Source organism: Phaethon aethereus (assembly GCF_964289735.1).
Source record: "Phaethon aethereus genome assembly, chromosome: 4".
NCBI classification, from domain to species: domain Eukaryota; kingdom Metazoa; phylum Chordata; class Aves; order Phaethontiformes; family Phaethontidae; genus Phaethon; species Phaethon aethereus.
Genome location: NC_138578.1, coordinates 34,795,589 through 34,817,953, shown reverse-complemented (window position 1 = coordinate 34,817,953; position 22,365 = coordinate 34,795,589). Strand labels below are relative to the sequence as shown.

Below are 22,365 nucleotides of genomic sequence, written 5' to 3'. Positions count from 1 at the left end.
AAAATTTTAGCCTTGCAGAACAGCTCTGTCTATAGAACCCTGTGGACACAAGGCTTGCAGGGCTGCTGGAAGCTCACTGCCAAAACAGTGTGTAGCACTGGCAGGACATTGACTATGTCAGGCGGGATGTAAAGGCAGGATGTGGATTTTTCTGTATGTTTTGCTTTGTGTAAAGAGAGAGAGAGAGAGAGAACAATCATGATTTTTCATCAGTACTCTCCTCTTTCTTTTGGTGTCTTAAATGTGTCAGTGGACATACCTATGTAAAGAAGACTTTTACTGTGTTGAATTAAATGATGATTGGTTAAATTTCCACACTTGCAGTTGTGTTCTTCCTTTGTTATGCAGCTGCATATGCATGACAGTGTATGTGTGTTTTCTGTCCTCATTGATGCTGATGTGGGAAAGCCATTCTCGAGAGGAGTCAAAGGCTTATGTGTGTGTGTTTCAAATAGATGCATTGCATAGACTGAACAAGTCAAGGTCTTTCACATTTGGTGCAGATTACGCTTCAGATAAATGTAAAATTGAGAGCAAGAAGAAGGCAGCAGTTTTTACCTCCTGTTCAATCTTAACTTTGTGTTGGGTATCTTATGCACACCTTTTTGGACCTCTTTGGAATGCCAGTAAATGATACAAATCTTTTTTTGGAAGTGACTGTTAGGCTGGTTCTCTTTTTGTTCCTTAGGAAAGTAAATGTTTCCTAAAAAGGCAGACACATTATGTGTGAATTTCCAGCTCAGTAAAAACAACGTTGCATGTTAAGAAAAAGAGTTTCCTTTTAAGTTACAGTAAAGAAAAACTTCAAGCACTCGCCTGAAGCGCCGGGGTGCTCAGAGGTACAGGAGAGCAGGTGGCATGGCAGTGGCGAGGGGAAAAGGGGAACCAACATCTCGGAGGATGCCATCTGCCAGCCAAGGGGACAGAGGGGACATGGCCCGCGCAGAGCTAACCCCCGGCCCCCTTGCCCGCCTGGGGCAGGCAGGACACCACAGGGATGCTTGAATCCTCTGGGAAAGGCACCACCCTGCTGCAGGTGTGTTTTTGTGGAAAGAGGGAAGTGGAGAAGCCCAAGCTGTTGTCCCCATTGAGCCGGGGTGTCCCCTTCCCATGCCTGGCTGGTGCTGCCACACCATCACAGCTGCCTGTCATGGCACCTTAGCCTGCTGCTCTTCGCCAGCCTGCTCCTGGCTGCTCGTTTCCTTTTTTATGTTTTTCTAAGCCTCTGTTAGGGCTTGGAAATCCAGAGTGATCTTCTGTGCTGTGCAAGTGCACAAAAAATGTATTTTGTTTGGATTTCAAAATAACCTGTTAGAGATTAAATGATAATAGGTTTATTCAGAGCCTGAAGGAATTTCCTTCTCGTCATGTATGATGCAACATCACATGGGAGATTAAAGCCCAGAGTAACTTTCAAGGCTATTTTTAACTTGTCCTCAAATAAGCCCTGCTTTTATAAAAAAAACCAAACAAACCCACCCAACCTTCAGAGGGAGCAGAGTAGAGCACTCCTCTGGCATTTTCTGAAATGAATTTGAGCACCAAGCTGTGTCTACATTTTCTCAAGCCATGCTCATTATAAAACATGCAGAGGAATACAACGTGAGCGAGCCTCATGCTCAGCTATCAGTTTAAAAGGCTTTACCCAAGCAGCAAAAGTATATTGAACCTGCAGCAAGTATTTTTTTTAGACCACTCGTCTGATCTGAATGTCACCTGTAGAGGAGTGCAAGAGCTTGGCTGAGCAGCTGACATAACCAGGGGTGACCAGGACACCCTGGCAGCTTGTAAGCCGTGAGGAACAAAGGAGGGAGCCTGGTGAAGTGTGTAAGGGGTGAGCTTCGTGCTGTATTTGCTGCAGAAGACACCATGCAGAAATACCACTTCCATGGGAGGTAACGGGACCTGACCTTGGCTGGCTAATCCCCAGCTAAGTCCGTCTGAGAAGCTCTTCCCTAACATGGGAAGGGCCAAAAAAGAAAAAATATGGAAGAGTTCATTGCTTCCAGAGCAACACAGAGACATCAATGGCCACAAAGAAGGTTTTCCCTACTCACAGCAGCTTTCTGGCCCAGATGCCCGGGGCATAGACTTGTGGCCCATGCGGGCGGTTTCCCTGCGGTGGCATGCAGCTAGCTTTCCTCCCCTCCCCAGGTTGCCATATTGGTGAAAAGCTCTGACAACAGGCAGGTCTGACTAGGAATGAAGCATCGCTATCTCTGCACAGCCCCAGTAAAAGGTCTGTGCCATGGCCCACTGAAGCAGAAGGCTACAAATGGCACCTAGTGAAGGACTCACAGGGAAAACACCTACTGGGAGGGTTCATAGGGTGGGTGAAGACAGCCACCCTGCCTTCCTTCATGGAGATAACTCTAATCAGTAACAACTTGTATTACCACAACATTCAGGAGACCTCACTGCATGCTTGGCCATGTGGTTCTTGACACTGGACTGTTGTTAAGATGTTTTGGGAGAAGAGAGTAGCTTTGGAAATCAGGATGAGCTGCGGATTTTGGCATCTCTGGATATCTTCAGACCTGATCTCTGGGTGACCTAACCCATCAAGGAAATGGTGAGCTACACATTGGGACCAGTACTGTTTAGTATCTTCATCAATGACATAGACAGTAGGGTTGAGTGTGCCCTCAGCAAGTTTGCAGATGACACCAAGCTGAGTGGTGCGGTTGAGACACCTGGATGGCCAGGTCAAGCTGAACATCCAATGGACAAGCTCGAGGAATGGGCCCATGTGAACCTCATGAGGTTCAACAAGGCCAAGTGCAGGGTCCTGCACCTGGGTCAGGGCAACTCCCAGTATCAGTATAGGCTGGGGGATGAAGGGACAGAGAGTAGCCCTGCCGAGAAGGACTTGGGGGGACTGGTGTGTGAAAAGCTGGACATGAGCTGGCAATGTGTGCTCGCAGCCCAGAAGGCCAACCATATCCTGGGCTGCATCAAAAGCAGCATGGACAGCAGGTCGAGGGAGGTGATTCTTCCCCTCTACTCCGCTCTGGTGAGACCCCACCAGGAGACCTGTGTCCAGCCCTGGAGCCCTCAGCACAGGAAAGATATGGACCTGTTGAAGAGGGTCCAGAGGAGGGCCAGAAAAATGACTGGAGGGATGGAACACCTCTCCTGTGAGGACAGGCTGAGAGAGCTGGGGTTGTTCAGTCTGGAGGAGAGAAGGCTCTGGGGAGACCTTACTGCAGCCTTCCAGTACTTAAAGGGGGCTTATAAGAAAGATGGGGACAGACTTTTTAGCAGGGCCTGTTGAGATAGGACATGGGGTAATGGTTTTAAACTAAAAGAGGGCAGATTTTGACTAGATATGCTGAAGACATTTTTCACAATGAGGGTGGTGAAACACTGGCACAGGTTGCCCAGAGAGGTGGTAGATGCCTCATGCCTGGAAACATTCCAGGTCAGGTCGGACAGGGCTCTGAGCAACCTGGTCTACTTGAAGACGTCCCTGCTCATTGCAAGGGCGTTGGACTAGATGGCCTTAAAAGGTCCCTTTCAACACAAAGATTCTGTGATTCTGTGTTCTTCGGGTGAGGATCCAACCTCGCCATGTGCCCGCCTAGGGCAGCCCTTAGCTATCAAGGAGATGTGGACTCCAGCCTCACCACCAGCAGATGAGGAAGACCAATGGTGCAATGAAACCTGGGCCACTATGAAGAAATCAGCAGAGGTAGCGGCCTCCAGAGGGAGCTGTGCACAGTGGCGTGCAGGGACACAAACCGGGTTTATTTTGGTGTCTTTATTGAGAATTTTATCCGTTTATGAAGGAGCAGCCTTGAAAGGTCTCCACGAAGCTGAAATGTAGCCAGGTAGAAATTGGTTTAAGCAAGAGGCTCCTGGGTCCTTCAGACAAATTGCAGGCTCCCTCATCTACTTTTTTCCACTTTTTTGTGTGTACCTTCTCTTCCTTGATTACTCAACCAGAAACAAACAGAGGAAACCAAGTGTAAAGGGAAAGGCTGACTATTTTGCAAAGGTCTCCAGATGATGAAATAAATAAAACAAAAGCAAACACAAACAAAGGAAATATTTTTTCCTCTACGCTTTCAGTTATTCTAGAAGCTGCTTGTAACATGGGTGAAGTAAAAGCTATTACGTCACAGGTGTGATTTTACACTAGGTAGAGTAGTTCTTTTTATGCCAAACATGCATGATCCATGCAAGTACAGGTGAATCTTTTTCTGATGCATGACACTGCATCCTAAGTATGTAACACTGCAAACTGCCAGAGATGTAGCGTAAGGGAGATGAGTACTGTGGGCACTGGATTTGGTTTAGGGACCTCTTCCCCCCACCCCAAGCCCTTGCAAACATCTCTATGTGGTTTGCTCAAATATTGACTGTCATTTTGATGGTCTGAGTGGGATCCAGCTTGTGCATTACTTTTGTGCAGAGTGCAGAGTCTTTTTCCAATGGGTAGCATTAAAATCAGGAAATGAGTACCTGGGAGTTACATAATTGCTTGCTGATTGGCCTTTTATAAATCTGTTTTGTCCAACAGAGATTTATACAATGACCACGAATATTTTCCTAAGGTTGAAACTTTGTATAAAATGTATGAGTTCCTAAACAAACAAGCCTCTCAGGTGCCTAGAGGCCATGTAAAATGCAAGGCGAAAAAAGAGGAGAGGGGAAAGGAACTGTATTAGTAAGTGATATCTCATGCTTAACAAAACTGACAGAGTCATTTTAAATAGTGGAAAGCTGGCTTTCCCTTGAGACCTTCATTTAGAACAGCTTCAATTCTAGAATATTTGCATATGCTTAACTTTGCCTACCGATTTCTGTTGTCTTTAGTGCAGCTACTGCTCTGCTTAGCCCGTAAGACTTCCTAAACCTCTGCAGTCACAACCCTTGGCCGCGGTTTGCGGCCTGAGCGGGTTATCCATAGCGCGCGGTCTCTGGCAGCAGCCTCAGCTGCTGTGGCATTTCACCATCCGCGGGGACGCGGGCAGAGCGAGGAGCCCTGACCCCAGGCAGCGCCCTGGCTTCGGGGAAAGGCGATTCCCTGAACAGACCTTCCTGCGGGAGGAGGCAGAAACGGCAACGCAACGTCCCCGAGGCAGTGTCGTCGTCCCCCGCCCCAAGAAGCAGGCTACAGCCGCTGCCAGAGGCCCGCAGGCCGGGGAACCCCGGAGGGCCGGCTGGCTCCCTCCTGGCCAGGCAACCCCTCAGCACCGGGAGCCGGGCCTGGCCCGGCCCGGGCGAGCCACCGCAGCCTCCCGCGCAGGCCACGCCAGCCTGAGGCAACCCGCCACGCTGCCTCGGGCCCGTCCCGTCGTCCTGGGCTGTTCGGGCGGGGCGTGCGCCGCGCGGGGCCCTTCCTGCACCCGCCCCACGGCCCCGGGGAGGGGCTGGAGGGGACAGCTCGAACCGCCGCCACCGACCGCCGGCGGGGACCCACCGACTGACAGAGAGCGCCGCGCGGGGCGGGGCGAGACGCAGCGCCCGCCGCCGATTTGTGCTCCGGGGCCGTCCCCGCGCTTACCATTGGCCGTGCTGCGCCGTCACTCCCGCGGGCGGTGGCGGTATCAGGGGGGCTGGACTTCCTCGTCGCTGTGGCGGCAGCGGCGGGGTTGGCGGCAGGTGAGTGGGGCCGTGGCGGCCGGGGGAGGGGCGCGGGGCTAGCAGCAGCTGCTTACCCCGGACGCCTTGCTCGGCGTGGTCAGAGCCCCGCCGGGGTGAGCCCGGGACCCGTTGCGCTGGGGTTGGGTCTGGAGCGGCCCGGCGCGGCTAGGGAGGGAGAGCCCAGCTCCCTGGCGGGGCTGCTGCCTGGTACCGAAACGCTGTGTGGGGGTAGACGGGGCAAAAGGCATCAGCGGCAGCATGGCGGAGCCCCGCGGTCCCCCGTGCTCGCCGCTCTCCGTGGCGCAGGACGCGCGTCCTCGGGCGGGGCCTCCCCGGGCCGGTGTGGGGGCCGGTGTGGGGAGCCGGGGGCGGCAGCGGGGCTGCGGCTGCACGCGGGGTAGGGGGTTGCTGCCGTCGGGTGCCGGCGCTGGGGGGCCGGTGTGCCCGCCGGGCCCCCCAGAGCTCGCGGGAAGCGCCGGCTTTGGGGTGGGAAGCGGCAGCTGTAAGCGCGGCAGGCGAGCAGGCTGTGTCCGGGGTGGAGGAAGGGAGGTGTGCTTTGTGGGGTTGCAAAAGGGAGATGATGTGGGTCTTGCCTGACTTTTGTTAATCTATTTTTAAGTGTTTTCTATAGGGACGCTTCTAGCTGAGGGCGTGTGGTTATACAATGGAAATGCTCCGTTTCTGCTTGCACTCGCTCACTGTTACGCCTTGCATTCTCTTGCTCTATAGCCTGGTCTACATTGGACATGAGTTGGAGTAAAATGAAGGCAAAAGGAAGCAGAAAGTGTGCTTGGCGGCTTAGTGGCAGAAAGAAGCAGTAAATTCCTTCGTTCTTGGGCAATGCTGATAAAAGGAGCACGTTTGCTAGCTAAAATCTCACAAACAGGGAAGGAAAAAACTTGTTTATTCATGTCCTGCCAGTTGGCAGATCTCTTTGTTTAGAGAGCATTCAGCCGTGAGTGTTGCTTGTGGCAAGCACAATATTTACTTAACTAACTTTCCCAGAAAGGGTGCAGTCGTGGTAGCAGCTATGGCTTTAGAATATGCTTGTACGACCATGTGAAGACACAGTGTATGTCATGATGGCTATTAAAAAGAAAGAAAAGGAGAAAAAAAGAGGGCAACATAAAACACATCCTATCACGATCTTACATGTAGCATTATTATTTTACCAAGCCACTAGGTGGTTTTCTCACCAGAGGGTATATACTTAGTATGTCAGCTGAGCCTTATTATAGCAGAGGGTGGATTTTTCACCATAAAAGATTTCCTCAAAATATTCTCCACAGTGTGAGGTTTTCCTGTCTCTACCTGTGCTCTGTACATCCTTCACTGTTTTGATGTTAAATTATTCATGAAATGTCAGCGTTTGAGTATGTTGGGTTATACCTCTACCCTTGCTTTTTTTTTTTGTTATCTATGGGGAGTCTCTGCAAATGACCAGCTTTTCTGCATTGCATCTGTTCTTATCTCTAAAACATGAATACCCAGCTGTCTGTGGTGTGATCTTTGAAGAAAAGGAATAGGTGATGTGGCTGGGTACTGAAGCTCTTGCACTTTTTGCAATCCAGTTTTTAAAAAGGACTGGGAATTTTAATGCCCTTGGTGATGTGTTTAAAAAAAAAAACACAACAAAAAAAACCCCAAAAACGACAAAACCAACCAACACCTTTCCTAAGGGTTTGTCATCTGAAGATTAAAAATTCAATTTTTTTAAGTTGTATCGAACTGAGCACTAGGAATAATTAGTCACTTCTAGAATTTCAGATAAGTGTATCTAAACCTTATCTATATTTTTTATATATATATTAAAAAAATGTGTGTGTGCAGACACACATCTGGTATTAGTACCTACCCACACTAGAAACTTTTAATAGAATTGTTTTAGCATAAGGAAGCTTGTAGAGGTAGTTTGCAGTGTAACATGCATTTTCCTTCCTCTTCTGATAATGTCAAAGAAGAGTAACTGCCTTAACGACATTGGAAACGGAGCATGAAATTGTCATTTGAAGCCTTGTGTTTCAGGACACAGCTCCTACTTGAACACATGATGTATTAAGACTTGCAGCAGCTTTTCTGAGGGGAGAAAAAAAAATTAAAACAGTTGTGGTTTTAAAAATGTGTTATCTTCAAAATAAGTAAATTAAAGATGTCTCTTACCAGGCTGTTGGAAAATATTTGGCTGTGCCTGCACACTCAAATAGCAAGTGGCTATGTTGGTTTTCACTCTTGAGTGGAAAGTGCTGCCTTGGAATAGAGCTGCAGAGATTTATCAGCAAAATGTTTGGAGGGTGGGGAGTGGGGTTTGAGGGAGATACTTTAAAAAAACAAACAAACAAAAAAACCCCCCAAAACCCAACCAAATAAACCTCCCCAAACTAATAAAAAAATCTAGTTAAGACCAGATTTTCTAAGTAGTCTGGCATGCATCATCGCTTGCCAGAGGGATTGTTAAGCTTCAGGGTGCTCAGAAAATCTGACTGCTAGCATGAATGAGGGTTGAACTCCTCTGAACCACCCTAGTGTGCATATGAATTACTGGGAGTTTGAACTCTTCCTGTTTTGAATAGTGTCTTACCTGGAGGGAAAACCATGTCTTGCCAATCGTGTCCCACCCCTCTGCCCATTACAGCGATTTCTTGTGTGGAGTGTGAACACAAGGAAAATAATTAAAGTGTTTTTAGCATTTTAAATGAAATTAGCACTAGGAAAGATGACTGTAGTCTATGGGGAGCAGACTGATAAGGAACCCTTTTAGAAAGATATCTCAAGTTAATGTTTAGCTCATGTTGTACAATGTCATTGTAGTTAAACATATAGTGACGAAATCTTTTCAGCTCAGAGGCAACATCCACTTAAACCAGGGAATGTGATGTTTGGATCTTCAGGTTTGCTGCTATTATGCTGCTTATATCTTTGTAACAAGGTAATTTCCCAGGCTGAGAGAAATGGCAGTCCTAGATTTCTGCTGTTTCAGTGTCACTTTTGAAATGATTCCCTGCCTTAGTGTTGCCACTGTCAGGGTGTTGCTTATGCTGTTTTGTTGTTTTTGAGACAGAACATGAAGTTCCCTATAAATATAGCAGTTGTGTCATTTAAAGCACATGCATGCACTTCAATTTTATGTGTCCCATGGCATTCCTATTCTTAGCATAGGAAATAGTGTAGCCAGCATAGAGGGTATCTTCCCTGAGGCTTTTGTGCTGAGGGCAACCAAGTACAGAGTGTATGCAACGACTGATTTAACTAGACAGAGACTTGTAACCTCCTGCTTCTTCCTCTGGGTGCTTTGGAGCTGGCCAGTGATAAGCACCTGTGTGGTTGTGAATGAATTATGTTATAAAGGAGCAAGGGCTGTTAGTGATAAATGGGCTTTACAGCATGCTTTAAAGCACCTAGTAAGAGATCCTAGTAAATGGTTCGTGGTAGGAAATTGTACCACTGGTGAAATACAACTGGAAAATCCAATCTTCTCCCTCCCCCATCCAGCTCAGTGGAAGGGACTGCACCTGACTGCGTGGCCACAGCTGACAGGCAAGGATAGTGGGGTAAGACATGAACACCCGTTGCTTAGGGCTTAGATTAGGAAAAGCTTTATTGCTAATACCTTGAGCTTGAATTAGCACCCAGCTTTGGAAACAAACTAAATGCATGCGTTTCCTATCTGCTGAGAGTGGGAGAAAGAATCGCATTTCCTTGAGGAATCTTTGGTGCTTCAAGGGTTACCTTTTTCTTTTTGGTTTTGTGCTATTATAGTAAATGCTGCTGCTGTAAACTGCCTTAGTTTAAAATTTGGCAATGGTGAGTCATAAGACTTGATGTCTTCGATCTTTCATTTTCTTCTCTTCTTCCCTTTACAAAATCAGCTTTAATCGGTTTCTGGCTCAAGCAGAGGAGTTTTCAATGTCTTATTAGTATAGCATGTTTAACAAATAACCCAAACCTATTGAGGTTAGGCGTGACAAGGGAGTGCTACTAAAATCTTTCACATGCTGCATCTGGAATGAGAGCTGTTTCCCTCCTTCCAGCTCTTACAAATTAGCATACTGTTGTCATTATCAAGTTCAGGCTGAGTAATTTCTTGGGCCTCTTATATCGGTGTTGGCTTTTTTTTTTCCTTCCCATGTTACTCCACTCTCCGAAATCCCTGACTGTTGCTGAGTGCAGCTCCAAAGATAACACCTGACTGCTGGCAAGTTGCATCAACATTATCTGTCCATTGCTGTTAGGACTAAGCTGTTGGTGTGCTGCTCCATGTGCACTGCAGCTTCTTGGGAAATTCTTGCTGCAGTTTAGGGATGTGTGTGTGTGTACATGCACATATTTGGGTTGCAAGCATGTGTTCAGTTGAGCAAAATACTACTTAATCTGGATTTATCAGAAATTATAATGTACTGCATTGGCTAGTCACCAGTACACCACAAATACCAGTGTCTGTTCAGGACTAGTTTGATCACCTTTGAGATAACTTTTAAAGATTTCTTTAAGCAGTGGTCCCAAATATGACTGTAACTTCAAAAGTTCAGGTTTGGACCTTTTAGTCTAAAAAGCATTACAGTTGTTTTGGGGGAGTTGGTTGATTTTTGTTTTTCAAAGCAAAATCACTCTGCTAAAATAAAAGCTCAGGTCTGCTGGCTTTCACATCACTTCTGCTTCCTTAGAGATGGAGATGGCCAGGGCATGAAGGTGCTGACTCAGTACTTGACCTGGGCTGTCTTGATTCCTCTTTGTCTGTGTCATCGTGGCAATCCCTTTTTACTGGGAGTCCACAAGCCTGACAGTCATGCAGGAAATGCCTTTTTTGGTTGTTTCCACCCCCTGCTCTGAGCAGCTTATCTCTGTATGATCACTTGTTGAGTACTTGCTTCATTCACACCTCTTCCTCTGTTTCTCTTGCCCAGGAAGGATACATGACTTGCTGAAAAGAGAGAAAATGCTATGCTGGGGATACTCGTCTTTTGGACGACCTGGGATAGGTAGCAACCTCCAGGTCATCATTCCTGAACCACAGGTATATGGATTCATTCATGACAGAAATGTCAAGGAGGTGGCATGCGGAGGAAACCACTCTGTGTTCCTGTTGGAAGATGGGGAAGTGTATGCCTGTGGCTTGAACACCAAAGGCCAATTGGGGCATGACTCTGAAGGAAGCAAGCCAGGTAAGTCTGCTTTTTATATGCACCTTAACTTGTATTGAGGCTAGTGGGCTGAGAAGATTATGGAAACTGCTTTGTGTTGATAGCTCTTGAGCTGGAGGGGCTAAGAGAGCTGAAGATCATGTGTGATAACACAGTAATGATGCTGAATAATATTTGCTGGCTCTGGAAAGATAAAGCTGAGCAGCATGGGTGGGGAGACGGATCTGCTCAGTTTGTCTGGGCAATGCATCAAAATAGAGGCGAACACAGATGGTCTTGGGGGTAGATTTTATTATTTGGCATTATGTTGCCTTTTTATAAAAGGAAAGAGAGGGCCATGAGTCACAAGTATCTTCTGCTTTGTCTTTCCAATTGCGCTGCATCCTTATGCCTACTCTTGTTCAGTTATTGTTGGGAATTTTGTCACTTACATCAAAGAGAAGAGATCTGTGTTGAGTATAGTTGTGGAGAACAAACTTGGTTTTGGTTGAGAGGGTTTAAAAATTTTGTTTTCCCCTCTTGGAAATCTCTTGTTGACTTGTGCCTTCACCCCTTCATGCTTTCTTAATCTAAGAAGGTCATTGTAGCCTTGTGTTTCCCAGACTCAGATTGCATTTTTACTCACTGTGTTCCAATGGACAGAACCTGTGCGTGCAGAATCACAGGCAGCTAATGCCTCTCCTTCCCAGGGTGAAGGAGTGGTTTAACCGTGTATTGTTATTCTGAGAAACCCTGAAGCCTTTCTTAAGGACTTTCTTTTGAATGTAGGCCTTCTAGTTTACCTTCCATTAACTCCTTGGTTTTGGCATGTGGTAAAGATACAGGTGTTTCTGTTGCCATAATATAGTCAAAATGCCTCTGTGGGTAATCAGAGCAATAAGACATCGTCATGCCGCAAACTGCAGGCTACCCTCTGTAGGGCTTGGGGATTCTGTAGCATACCCTGTTATTGTGTGATAGAGATATGAGACATGTACAAAATAGCCAGTTCTCCATGTAGTAAGTGCAAATCTGACCTGATTCCATTGCTCTGTTCCTTTTGTTAGTGTGTCTTTTGTAAAATGGAGTGGTAGATGTTGCATGCTGGATGTCTGTGGTGCTGGATTAGAGGAGTTGACCTTGAATCTGGTCTCTCTTGCTTTTCCTACAAGTGGTTTCCAGGCAATTACTGCTTGTCGGGATTATCAGGAGTGCTTAAGTCCTCTCTGTGCACAACTACTGTTGATATTCTGAGGACTTCTAAATTCAGACCCTGGAGTAAATGAGATGCTTAGTAAAAGGAAGCCAAGCCTAGGGAATATTCCACCCAACCGGATGAGGATACTTCATCATGCAAATCACCCAACTAGCTGCATGACTGTAGTGCATAGGCTCCAGAAATTCAATACTGCTGAGTGCTGTAAAGATGTGTACTCTGAAAAACATCTTTGGGCTAGCCTGCTGTTTACCCACAAAATAAAGCAAGCATAAGATCATAATGAAAGTGGAGGCTTCACAGCAAGTAGAGGATCAGAGTTGGAAGCCGATCTCATGAATCCTGAAGTGTAGACCTCTCGCAACTAGGTAACCCTGCCTTCAGCCAGGGCTGCAGAAAAAGGGTAGTCTGAGATTTGGAAATATACATAAAAAGCTCTTTGGGTTTCATTCCAAGTGCCCTTCTATACCATAAATTAGGGGACTGTCACTAAAATATGGCACCAACTGCCAGTTATCCTGCAGGTTTCACTTATTCAGAAAAAGGTTCTGCAGTGCTGCTCTCTGAGGAGCCTGTGACAATCCTTGAGAAACCATGTTTTCCTACTGACACAGCACTGGCTGTGCCTGCTATGGGGTTTGTGCTGGCTGGGGCAGGTTGGAGTGATGTGCTGTAAAGCAAGGAACAGCTTCCCTTTTTAGCACATGGTGAACAGTCACAGCAGTCTTTATGATAACCGCAGTAAACTGAGGGAGAGTCCTGTCCCACACACTGCTTTGTGAGGGTCTGCTTTGCCTTGTGGCAATGGGAACTGAATTTCTTAGTTGTCCTTTGCAAATAGGAACAAGAAGATTCAAGCCCTCCTCTTTCACCCCCACCCCCCCTGCATGGAATGAAGATGACCTTACACCTGCTGTATAGAAAGATATTTCAAAGATCATCTTTCTTATTCTGTATTAGTTGTAGAACTATGAATGAAGCCATGTCTCATAGGAAGTGAAGATGTGTATGTGGGGCATAGGGTCCTGAGCTGTTGAAGATGATGGTAGAGAAGACTGTTAGGAGGTCTCTGAGGTAGAGAATGAGAGAAGTGCCTGGAACTGGCAGTCTTGCAGCTGCAGCTCTCCAGCCTCTGCTGGACAGGGCAGTGTGGGCTGAGGCCTCTTAGTTTTACTGCCTTACAGCTTGATTCTGCCTAGCCTGTGAGAGCAGCTAGAAGTGGCTGACCTCTGCCCAGCTCTGGCAGTGAGCCACATCTCCTGCTGCGGGAGGCTGTGAGGCAATACTGATTGTCCCCTCCAGGCAGTCCCTGGAGACCCCCCTCTGGACTTCAGAAACGCTTACTGTGGGCTGTAGAGTGGCTAGGTTGTGTTTGAGAGTAGCAGCAAGACATGAAAATGTGCAGGGGTCTTGAACTTTTTGAAGGCTGGATGACTTCAGAGGGATGGAGTGATCTCCTTCCTGCTGCCCAGGTCTGTGCTCGTAAAAGGAAATTCACAGAATCATTAAGGTTGGAAAAGATCATCAAGTCCAACCAGCAATGCAACACCACTATGCTCACTAAACCATGTCCTGAAGTGCTTTTTGAGTACTTCAGTGATGGTGCCTCCACCTCCCTGGGCAGCCTGTTTCAATGTTTGACCGCTCTCTCAGTAAAGAAATTTTTCCTAATATCTAGTCTAAGCTTCCCCTGGTGCAACTTGAGGCTATTTCCTCTCATTCTATCACTAGTTAGTTGGGAGAAGAGACCATCATCCACCTCACCACAACCCCCTTTTAGGGTAGTTGTAGAGAGTGATGATGTCTTCCCTCGGCCTCTTCTTCTCCAGACTAAACAACCCCAGTTCCCTCAGCCGCTCCTCATAAGACTTGTGCTCCAGACCCCTCACCGACTTCGTTGCCTTTCTCTGGATGCGCTCCAGCACCTCAATGTCCTTCTTGTAGTGAGGGGCCCAAAACTGAACACAGTATTCAAGCTGCGGCCTCACCAGTGCCAAGTACAGGGGCACAATCACTTCCCTGCTCCTGCTGGCCACACTATTTCTGATACAGGCCAGGATGCTGTTGGCCTTCTTGGCCGCCTGGGCACACAGCCGGCTCATGTTCAGCTGGCTGTCAACCAGCACCCCCAGGTGCTTTTCCGCTGGGCATCTCTCCAGCCACTCCTCCCCAAGCCTGTAGCGTTGCATGGGGTTGTTGTGACCGAGGGCAGGACCTGGCACTTGGCCTTATTAAACCTTGTACAGTTGGCCTCAGCTCATCGATCCAGCCTCTCCAGATCCCTCTGCAGAGCCCTCCTACCCTCCAGCAGATCAAAAGTCCCACCCAACTTGGGGTTGCCTGCAAACTTACTGAGGGAGCACTCGATCCCCTCATCCAGGTCATCGGTAAAGATATAAAACAAGACTGGCCCCAAAACTGAGCCCTGGGGAACACCGCTTGCGACTGGCTGCCAACAGGATTTAACTCCATTCACCACAAGTCTCTGGGCTTGGCTGTCTAGCTAGTTTTTTTACCCAGCAAAGAGTAAACCTGTCTAAGCCACGAGCCACCAGCTTCTCCAGGAGAATGCTGTGGGAGATGGTGTCAAAGGCTTTCCTAAAGTCCAGGTAGGCAACATCCACAGTCTTTCCCTCATCCACTAGGCGGATCACCTGGTCATAGAAGGAGGTCAGGTTGGTCAAGCAGGACCTGCCTTTCATGAACCCATGCTGGCTGGGCCTGATCCCCTGGTTATCCTGCACACGCCCTGTGAGCGCCCTGAAGATGAACCGCTCCATGATCTTCCCTGGTACTGAGGTCAGGCTGACAGGCCTGTAGTTCCCTAGATCCTCCTTCTGGCCCTTCTTGTAGATGGAGTGTCACACTGGCAAGCCTCCAGTCATCTGGGACCTCCCTTGTCAACCATATCTGCTGATAAACGATGGAGAGTGGCTTGGCAAGCTCTTCCAGCTCCCTCAGTACTCTTGGGTGGATCCTATCAGGCCCCATAGACCTGTTGGGTGTCCAGGTGCCATAGCAGGTCCTTAACTGCTTCCTCCTGCATTATGGGGGGTTTATTCTGCTCTCCATCCCTGTCTTCCAGCTCAGGGAGCTGAATACCCTGAGGATACCTGGTCTGACTATTAAAGACAGAGGCAAAGAAGGCATTAAGTACCTCAGCCTTTTCCTCATCCTTGGTGACAATGTTCCTCCCCATCCAATAAGGGATGGAGATTTTCCTTGGCTCTCTTTTTGTTGTTAATATACTTGTAAAAACATTTTTTGTTGTCCCTTATGACCGTGGCCAGATTGAGTTCTAGCTGGGCTTCTGCCTTTCTAATTTTGTCTCTGCATGACCTAATGAGATCCTTGTACTCTTCTTGAGTTGCCTGCCCCTTCCTCCAAAGGTGATAAACTCTCCTTTTTTTTTCCCCTGACTCCCAGCAAAAGCTCCTGTTTAGCCAGCCTGGTCTTCCCTGCTAGGTTGTCTTATGGCGCATGGGGACTGCCTGCTCCTGTGCCTTTAAGATTTCCTTCTTGAAGAATGTCCAGCCTTCCTGGACCCTTTTGCCCTTCAGGATTGTCTCCCAAGGGACTCTCTCAATCAGTGACTTGAACAGGCAAACTTACTGAGGAGCACTCGATCCCCTCATCAAGTCTGCCCTCCAGAAATCTATGTTAGTGGTTTTGCTGACCCCCTCTTCTTAGTGAAGTAAGAATTGAGAATTCTATCATATCATGGTCACTAAGCCCAAGATAGCCTCTGACCACTACATCTCCCACCAGTCTTTCTTTGTTCGTAAACAGCAGGTCAAGCAGGGCACCTCCCCTGGTGGGCTCATTTAGCAGCTGTGTCAGGAAGTTATCCTCCACACACTCCAGGAGCTTCCTAGACTGTTTCCTCTCTGCTGTGTTACGCTTCCAGCAGATGTCTTGTAAGTTGAAGTCCCCTACAAGAACAAGGGCTAGTGACTGTGAGATTTCTGCCAGCTGCTTGTAGAATGCTTCATCTGCCTCTTCATCCTGGTTAGGTGGTCTGTAACGGACTCCAGCAGGATATCTGCCTCGTTTGCCTTCCCCCTCATCCTTACCCATAAGCACTTGACTTGGTCATCACAATTGTTGATTTCTATACAGTCAAAACACTCCCTAACATACAGAGCCACCCCACCGCCTCTCCTTCCTTGCGTATCCCTTCTAAAGAGCTTATAGCCGTCCATTGCAGCACTCCAGTCATGAGAGTCATCCCACCATGTTTCTGTGATGGCGACTAAGTCATAGCTGTCCCGCTGCACAATGGCTTCCAGCTCCTCCTGTTTGCTGCCCACGCTGCGTGCATTGGTGTAGATGCACTTGAGCTGGGCTATCAATTTCACCCTCAAGACTGGCATGCCATCCCTAGGCTCATCTCTAGTGAGCCTGGTTTTATCCCCTTCCCCCTTCAAATCTAGTTTAAACCCCCCTTGATGAGGCCTGCCAGCTCGTAAGCAAGAATCCTTTTCCCCCTTGGAGACAGTTGCACTCCATCTGCTGCCAGGAGGCCCAGTGCCGTGTAAACTGCCTCATGGTCAAAAACCCCAAAATTCCGCTGGTGCCACCAGCCTCTGAGCCACGTGTTAACCAGGTGAGTCTTCCTGTTCCTTTCAGTGTTACCCCTGCCACTGAAGGGCGTGGTGAAAACACTGCCTGTGCTCCCACTCCATCAACCTGTCGCCCCAGCGCTCTGCAGTCCCTTTTAATCGCTTTTAGACTTCTTTGCGCAATGTCATCACTGCCAACCTGCATGACCAACAGCAGGTGGTAATCGGTGGGCCGCCCCAGACCAGGGAGTTTCCTGGTGACATCTCTCACCCAGTCCCCAGGAAGGCAGCAGACCTCTCTGTGGGTTGGGTCTGGTCAGCTTATTGGGCCCTCTGTACCCCTCAGAAGGGAGTCGCCTGCAACAATTACCCTCCTTTTTTTCTTAACAGGGGAAGACCTGATGCCTGGGGGCTGGCTGACTCGCCCTAGGCACCAACCCCCTGGATGGACTTCCATCAAGGTCCTCATGTTCCTGGCCCTCAAGTTCCAGAGCCCCATAGCTGTTGTGTAAGGGCAGCTGGGATGGTGAGGGAGGCCAGGAGGGGATTCGCCTGCCGCCCCGAGCAGGGACCTGTTCCCATTCCCCCTCGTCTCTTAGGTCCCCTTCTGCCCATCGGGAAGAGGGCTGAGGATCCCGGGCTGCTTGTGGAGCCTCCACTGGCTGCCTCCGGAACGGCCGGGTGTGGCTGCACCGATCTGCCTCCCTCTCGCACTCCCTGATGCTCCTCAGCCTCTCCACGGCCTCTGCCAGCTCTGCCCCAGGCTGAGCAGATCGCTCCCCTGGCCGCACTGCACACGGGTGGTGTCTCTGCCGCCCTTCGGTACGAGTGACGGGTTCAGGCACTGCCCGCAGCCGGACACCTGCACAGCCGCGTGCTTGAGTGGGATTCCCACTGCCTTTTGTCTCTCACTTTTTGTGCATGTGTGTGTACATGAGGTTTAATGCTGTCAGCATGCTAAAAGCTTAAATTAGTGTTTTCAGAATATATGGTCATGTTGTATAGTCAGAGATGGTTATTTCCCAGAATATCTGCTTGTGAATAAAACTCTGGGACCTTGCAATGCAACGAACATGGATCTAACCCTGTTCTCCTTGAAAAGTTTGCAGGTTTTACTAATGACTGCCAGTGAGAGAAGAGTTCTTATATTTGCAGTGAGTGCCTTTGAAGACTTTGCCTCCCTTTCTTCCCTTACTATGTTCTCCAAATAATTATTTTTTTACCTCTTGTTCTGCTGCCCATTTATACATATTTGTAGTAGGATGATTCAATTTTGTTTCTCATGCTACAAACAAAAATTTCAAACAGTGGTACAGAATTGTTTCAGCAATTCCTCTTAGAGGAGTCCTTTAGAGGGCACCTTTTGAAATGAAAGAAACGTTTTCAATTAAAAAGCTGTGTTTACTGTCACAGCCGTTGAGCTTGTGGATGCAATGCAGAGACAGGATAGCAGCTGGCAAAGTGATTTTGTGCCCCTTCACTACAGGGAACAGAAATTGCCGGGGGAGTGTGTGCCACTGAAAGAATACAAGTCAATAGAGGTTTTATTTTCTGGAAGTACGCTTTACTTGGATATTACACTGTGGTGGTAAAATTAATAGTAAAGATGTCTAAGTTTATCCTAATTAAAAGAACGTTCCTTTTGACTAAAAGCGAACAGCCTGTGATCGTTTCCAACTTCCCGCTTCTGAGCAAGGGTAATACAGGGTGTGCCACTCCTGTGGGCTCCACCAAGAGCCATCTCCCAGCATTGTCATGCTATTTACTGTTTTATTTCTTTGAATTGCTGTGGTTAGCAAGCTATTTGAGGACTCCATCCCTCTGAGATGGGTACCTGGCTTTGTCAGTATTGAAATTATTGGTTTTCCTTACCTCTATTTTTTTTCTTCCCCCACCCCGCCCCGGCAACAGTCTGTAGTTTGTGTCTCTGCAGTCACTTGGCAGGGATGCAGAGGGGGAGACGCTGTCCCAGTGTTCTCTCACCATGACCAAAGTTAATAAAGCTTCTGTGTGACCTGTCCTAATTTTTACTTGCCTTGTTACGCACTTGGAGTCCCCAGAGTCTCTGACAATGCCTTAGGAGAAGGAACTTGGTGATCTTAGTTGTGAAGTGTTGAGCCCACTGTTCTGCAAAATCAGTCTGACTTTGCAATAATTTTCTGAGTATTATCAGGTGTTAACATACTTCTGTCTCTAATGGGAAGTGATAAATTTGTACTGCAATAGTTTTAGGAAACAAGAATTTATTATCTAACTATATCTAAATTTCTACCTCTTCAGCCCTGTAATTTCACTTGGATTGATTTTCTTCAGGTCTGACATGATGTCTTGACTCCTGTGATGATTCTTAGATAAGTCTGTTTTATCTGAATGTGCATGCATATGCTGGGGAACAGAAGACAGGCCCAGGTACCTAAGGTAAAGGCTCTTTTGGGATTTGGGCTGGGTTACAGGAGTGTGAAATAACTAGCTGGTTGTTAGCCATTTGTAAAGCTTTAAAACCATAATGTGAAACTTGTTTTCTGGTCAAGAGATGTTCTCTGCAAGTCATTTGGACTTCATTTGATGTCTGCTAGTGTGAAAACCTGGGCTTTGGTCTCAAGGGAGTTACAGGAAAATGTCTGGTGCCAAATTTGCCTCAAACCTTTCCTCTGGTAACATACAGCAGACAAAACCATGCTTTTTTTTAAACCAAATTTCCTGTCTGGATGCAAATGTGCAGGGTAGTGTTGCTTCTGTGTGCACTGTGGAATCTATCTGCTCATAGCTGCAGGGCTAGAAATACTGTCATTATGTTCAATCTCTTTCAAAGGAAAAAAAAAACAACCCACCAAAACAAAGCAAGCTACATGATCCAGATCCCCTGGATTTCTCTGAACTCGGTGATCTTTCTTTTCAAACATAGATCTCCTTGTCCTGAACTTCAGCACAGGGTTACAGTGACCAGAGACCTTGCTGCAGCATGCCTGTTAATCATAAACCCTGTAACAGCTGAGAATTCAGATGTGTGACCTGCTTGGAAGGACAGTCTGTATGGATTTTCCTCTTTTAGCCTCTTCCTGGTGGGTGAGAAGTCAGCCAGGAGGCCCTGGTTGCTCAGGAGGGAGGAGGAAAGGTGGCAGGACTTGTGTTTGGTGGAAGCAGCTGTGGAAGTGAGCAGGTTGCAGATGAGGAGGTATGGCTGCTGCTTTGAATAGGTAAGGTTGAGAGCTGCTCACAGGTGGGATGACAGTGGCAGGAGAATGGTTAGTTCCCCCTGTCTTCCTCTTCTTTGCATGAGGAATGAAACGAGAAAAAGAGCTTAAACACTAGTGACTAGGTGGTTCCACTAAGCAGGCTTTTCACAGAGGATCTGGGGCAGCTTTGTCCCCCTGTTTGGGCATGGAGCTGAGGCTCAGCATGCAGCTCTTTGCAACACTTCCTAAGTGCTGTGGTCTGGGAGAGTCCTGCTTTGCATTCATCACATCTTCTCTACACTCCCAAAGCAGAGGCATGGCAGCCCTGTGCGTAGGCATCGGTCCTGCCAAAGCCTAGGAGGGCATGCCTGGAACCGAGTGTGCTTGAGGGATCTGCAGGGAGGGATGGGATGGAGACATCTAGGGGACAGAGCCCCTTGTGGAGTCAGGCCTTTGGTGCAGGCCTGCAGCAGCTGACTTTAAACCAGAAAAATAATAAAGGAATGATTAGGACACAATTTTTGTTTTGGCACCTCTTGTAAACATTATTTTTAAAGAGTCAGGTTATTAAATTGGCCACCCCTTGCAGAGTTGGGTATGTTAGTTTGTACTCATCCCTTCCCTTCCATTGATTGCTCACAGGATCTGACCAAGCTATTTGAGGTTGTTATGCCTTCACTAGTGACTGCAGCAACATCCAGCAATGTGGACTTGTGTTATGGTGTGTGTGTCTCAGCTGAATTAGTGCAATTTGGGCTTCAGGATAATTTTAGGTTTCAAAATCAGAAAGCTAGGCTTAGAAACGACTTCATTTAGAAACAATATGTATATGACTGAATGAGAAATAAAATCAAAGGAAGTGCTTTCCCTTGCATATTTTAAATATGCATTTGAATTGTTTGAATTGATTGGCCCAGGGCTCTGAATATGCTAGATATTTATAGTGGGCTGTTTTAAAATTTGTGTGGTCTGGATCATGAGAACTGACTTCTACCAATATTCTCGGAGACCACAGGTTTAGGAGAGCCTAAACTGGGGAGAGAAGGCTTTTTAGGAGAGCCTAAACCAGTAGAAGTCTGGTTTCTTGTCAGGAAAGAAATTTATAATCTGAGCCTGAAATGGCTGTAATATGTTCTGAGTTTGGTAAAGGTGAATGTAAAGCATTCTGTATGATTTTATCTTGAAGGCTCACAGAAGTGTGTAGGGCCTTCAGGATGAATGTCCCCTTTCCTGGTGGAAAAGGGATTAGCTTGTTTTTCAGTGTGTAACCATTATATGGAAAAACTGAGTTTGATTCTGGCTCATGGTATATGCTTGTTGCTTGCTCTGTTGTCTACAGACATCAAATCTTTCAGAAGATGTGTGACTATGATATTAAGTTTGACTCTGTCAACATTAAGCATTCTGATACTCCTCCTTAAATTCTTCTTTCCAATACAGCTTATCTCAAAGATCTTTGAAACTCTTATTTTCAGAAATTAAATATTTTTGACATTTAAGGCTGCTAGCTGTTCCTACAAGAGAGCTGTGAAGAAATGCTCACTCTCTTAACACCTGACCTGCCTTTTAAACAGCTGCCTGCCTATATAACCTCACCAAAAAGGAATGTACAGATGCTCACATCTTCTCTCCTCAGAATGCCCTTCAAATCTTAGTGGAGAAAATTAATAAATAAACTTTTGTAAATGTTTAATAGGACTGCATTAATTACCTCCCTTTTCCAGTCCCCATGCTTCTTTGCAGTAATGTATTTTCAAGCTGTATTTGTGAACCTGATGCGGATGTCATTGAAAGCAAGGGCAAGGGGGCTGTACTGAGTCTGCACTGTGCAGGTGTGGCTTTTCAGGAATGTGTGGCTTTGTCCTGCTCCCATGCAAATCACTGCAGGATTGAAATAAATGGGAACAGAGTGAGGAGCACACCAAGTGCTTTTGAGAATCGCATGCTACTTTGTCAAAGCCTGGGGCTGCTACAAGTGAGACTGCCAGGTGCAGCTACCTAGAAAATGTAGCCTCCCTTCTAGAAGCAAATGAAAGCTAAATGCTCTCTGTTGTGCAGAACTGTTCCAAAAATGTGAAAAAATGGCAAAATAGCACCTGTCCAGAAGGAAAAAGTGGAGTGAAGCCCTTTTAGCTTGCTTGCAGTGTGTATTGTATACAGCAATGCTCTCTATCTTGCAGGGATGTGGAGGTGCTTCATCTTGCAGGGATGTGGAGGTGCTTCACTTCGAGCCCTCTGCTTAGACATGGTCACCTGCTGTGGAAGGACACCTGTACAGCAGTGATCTGCAGAATTGAGCACAGCAGATGGATAATAGTAAACTCTTATCTTATACTTCCTGGGGCAGTGATTTGCTGCCTGGAGCAACTGCCTGAGCCTTAAGGGCAACTGCCTGAGCCTTAAGTTCCTGGGTCTTTGAGCCTTAAATCCCTTGTGGTTTGCCAGCATGTGTGCTGGAAGAGGCTCTGTTAAGGAAGCTGGGAAGAGAGTGGTGGTGCTGTTTGGGAGAGCATTGCAGGGAAGAAACGAACAGATCTCCATGCAGTGCTAGGAGGTGGAAGTGTTAGTTTTTAAGAAGAGCTGTCAATTTTACACTGGTTGCCTTTTCTTCTGTGTTTATGAGATTTGCTCAATAGTTGCTGCAGGACTATGTTAGCTCCTCCGTGTGGCTATGATGGACTGTAGTGAAGGGCTTGTTCTTCCTG

General features: G+C 47.2%; 1 protein-coding gene across 4 annotated transcripts in view; it reads left to right on the top strand.

Moving 5' to 3' along the window:
- Positions 1–10,522: 10,522 nt before the first annotated feature.
- The window catches only part of HERC3 (HECT and RLD domain containing E3 ubiquitin protein ligase 3), a gene marked incomplete at both ends in the record, with an annotated part of 50,455 nt that continues 38,612 nt past the window's right edge, over positions 10,523–22,365 (top strand). For all 4 annotated transcript variants that reach the window (XM_081999333.1, XM_081999332.1, XM_081999330.1 and 1 more), the window contains one exon: positions 10,523–10,748. In XM_081999333.1, coding sequence (XP_081855459.1) covers positions 10,523–10,748 — 226 coding nt within the window. The remainder of the gene's footprint in view (positions 10,749–22,365) is intronic.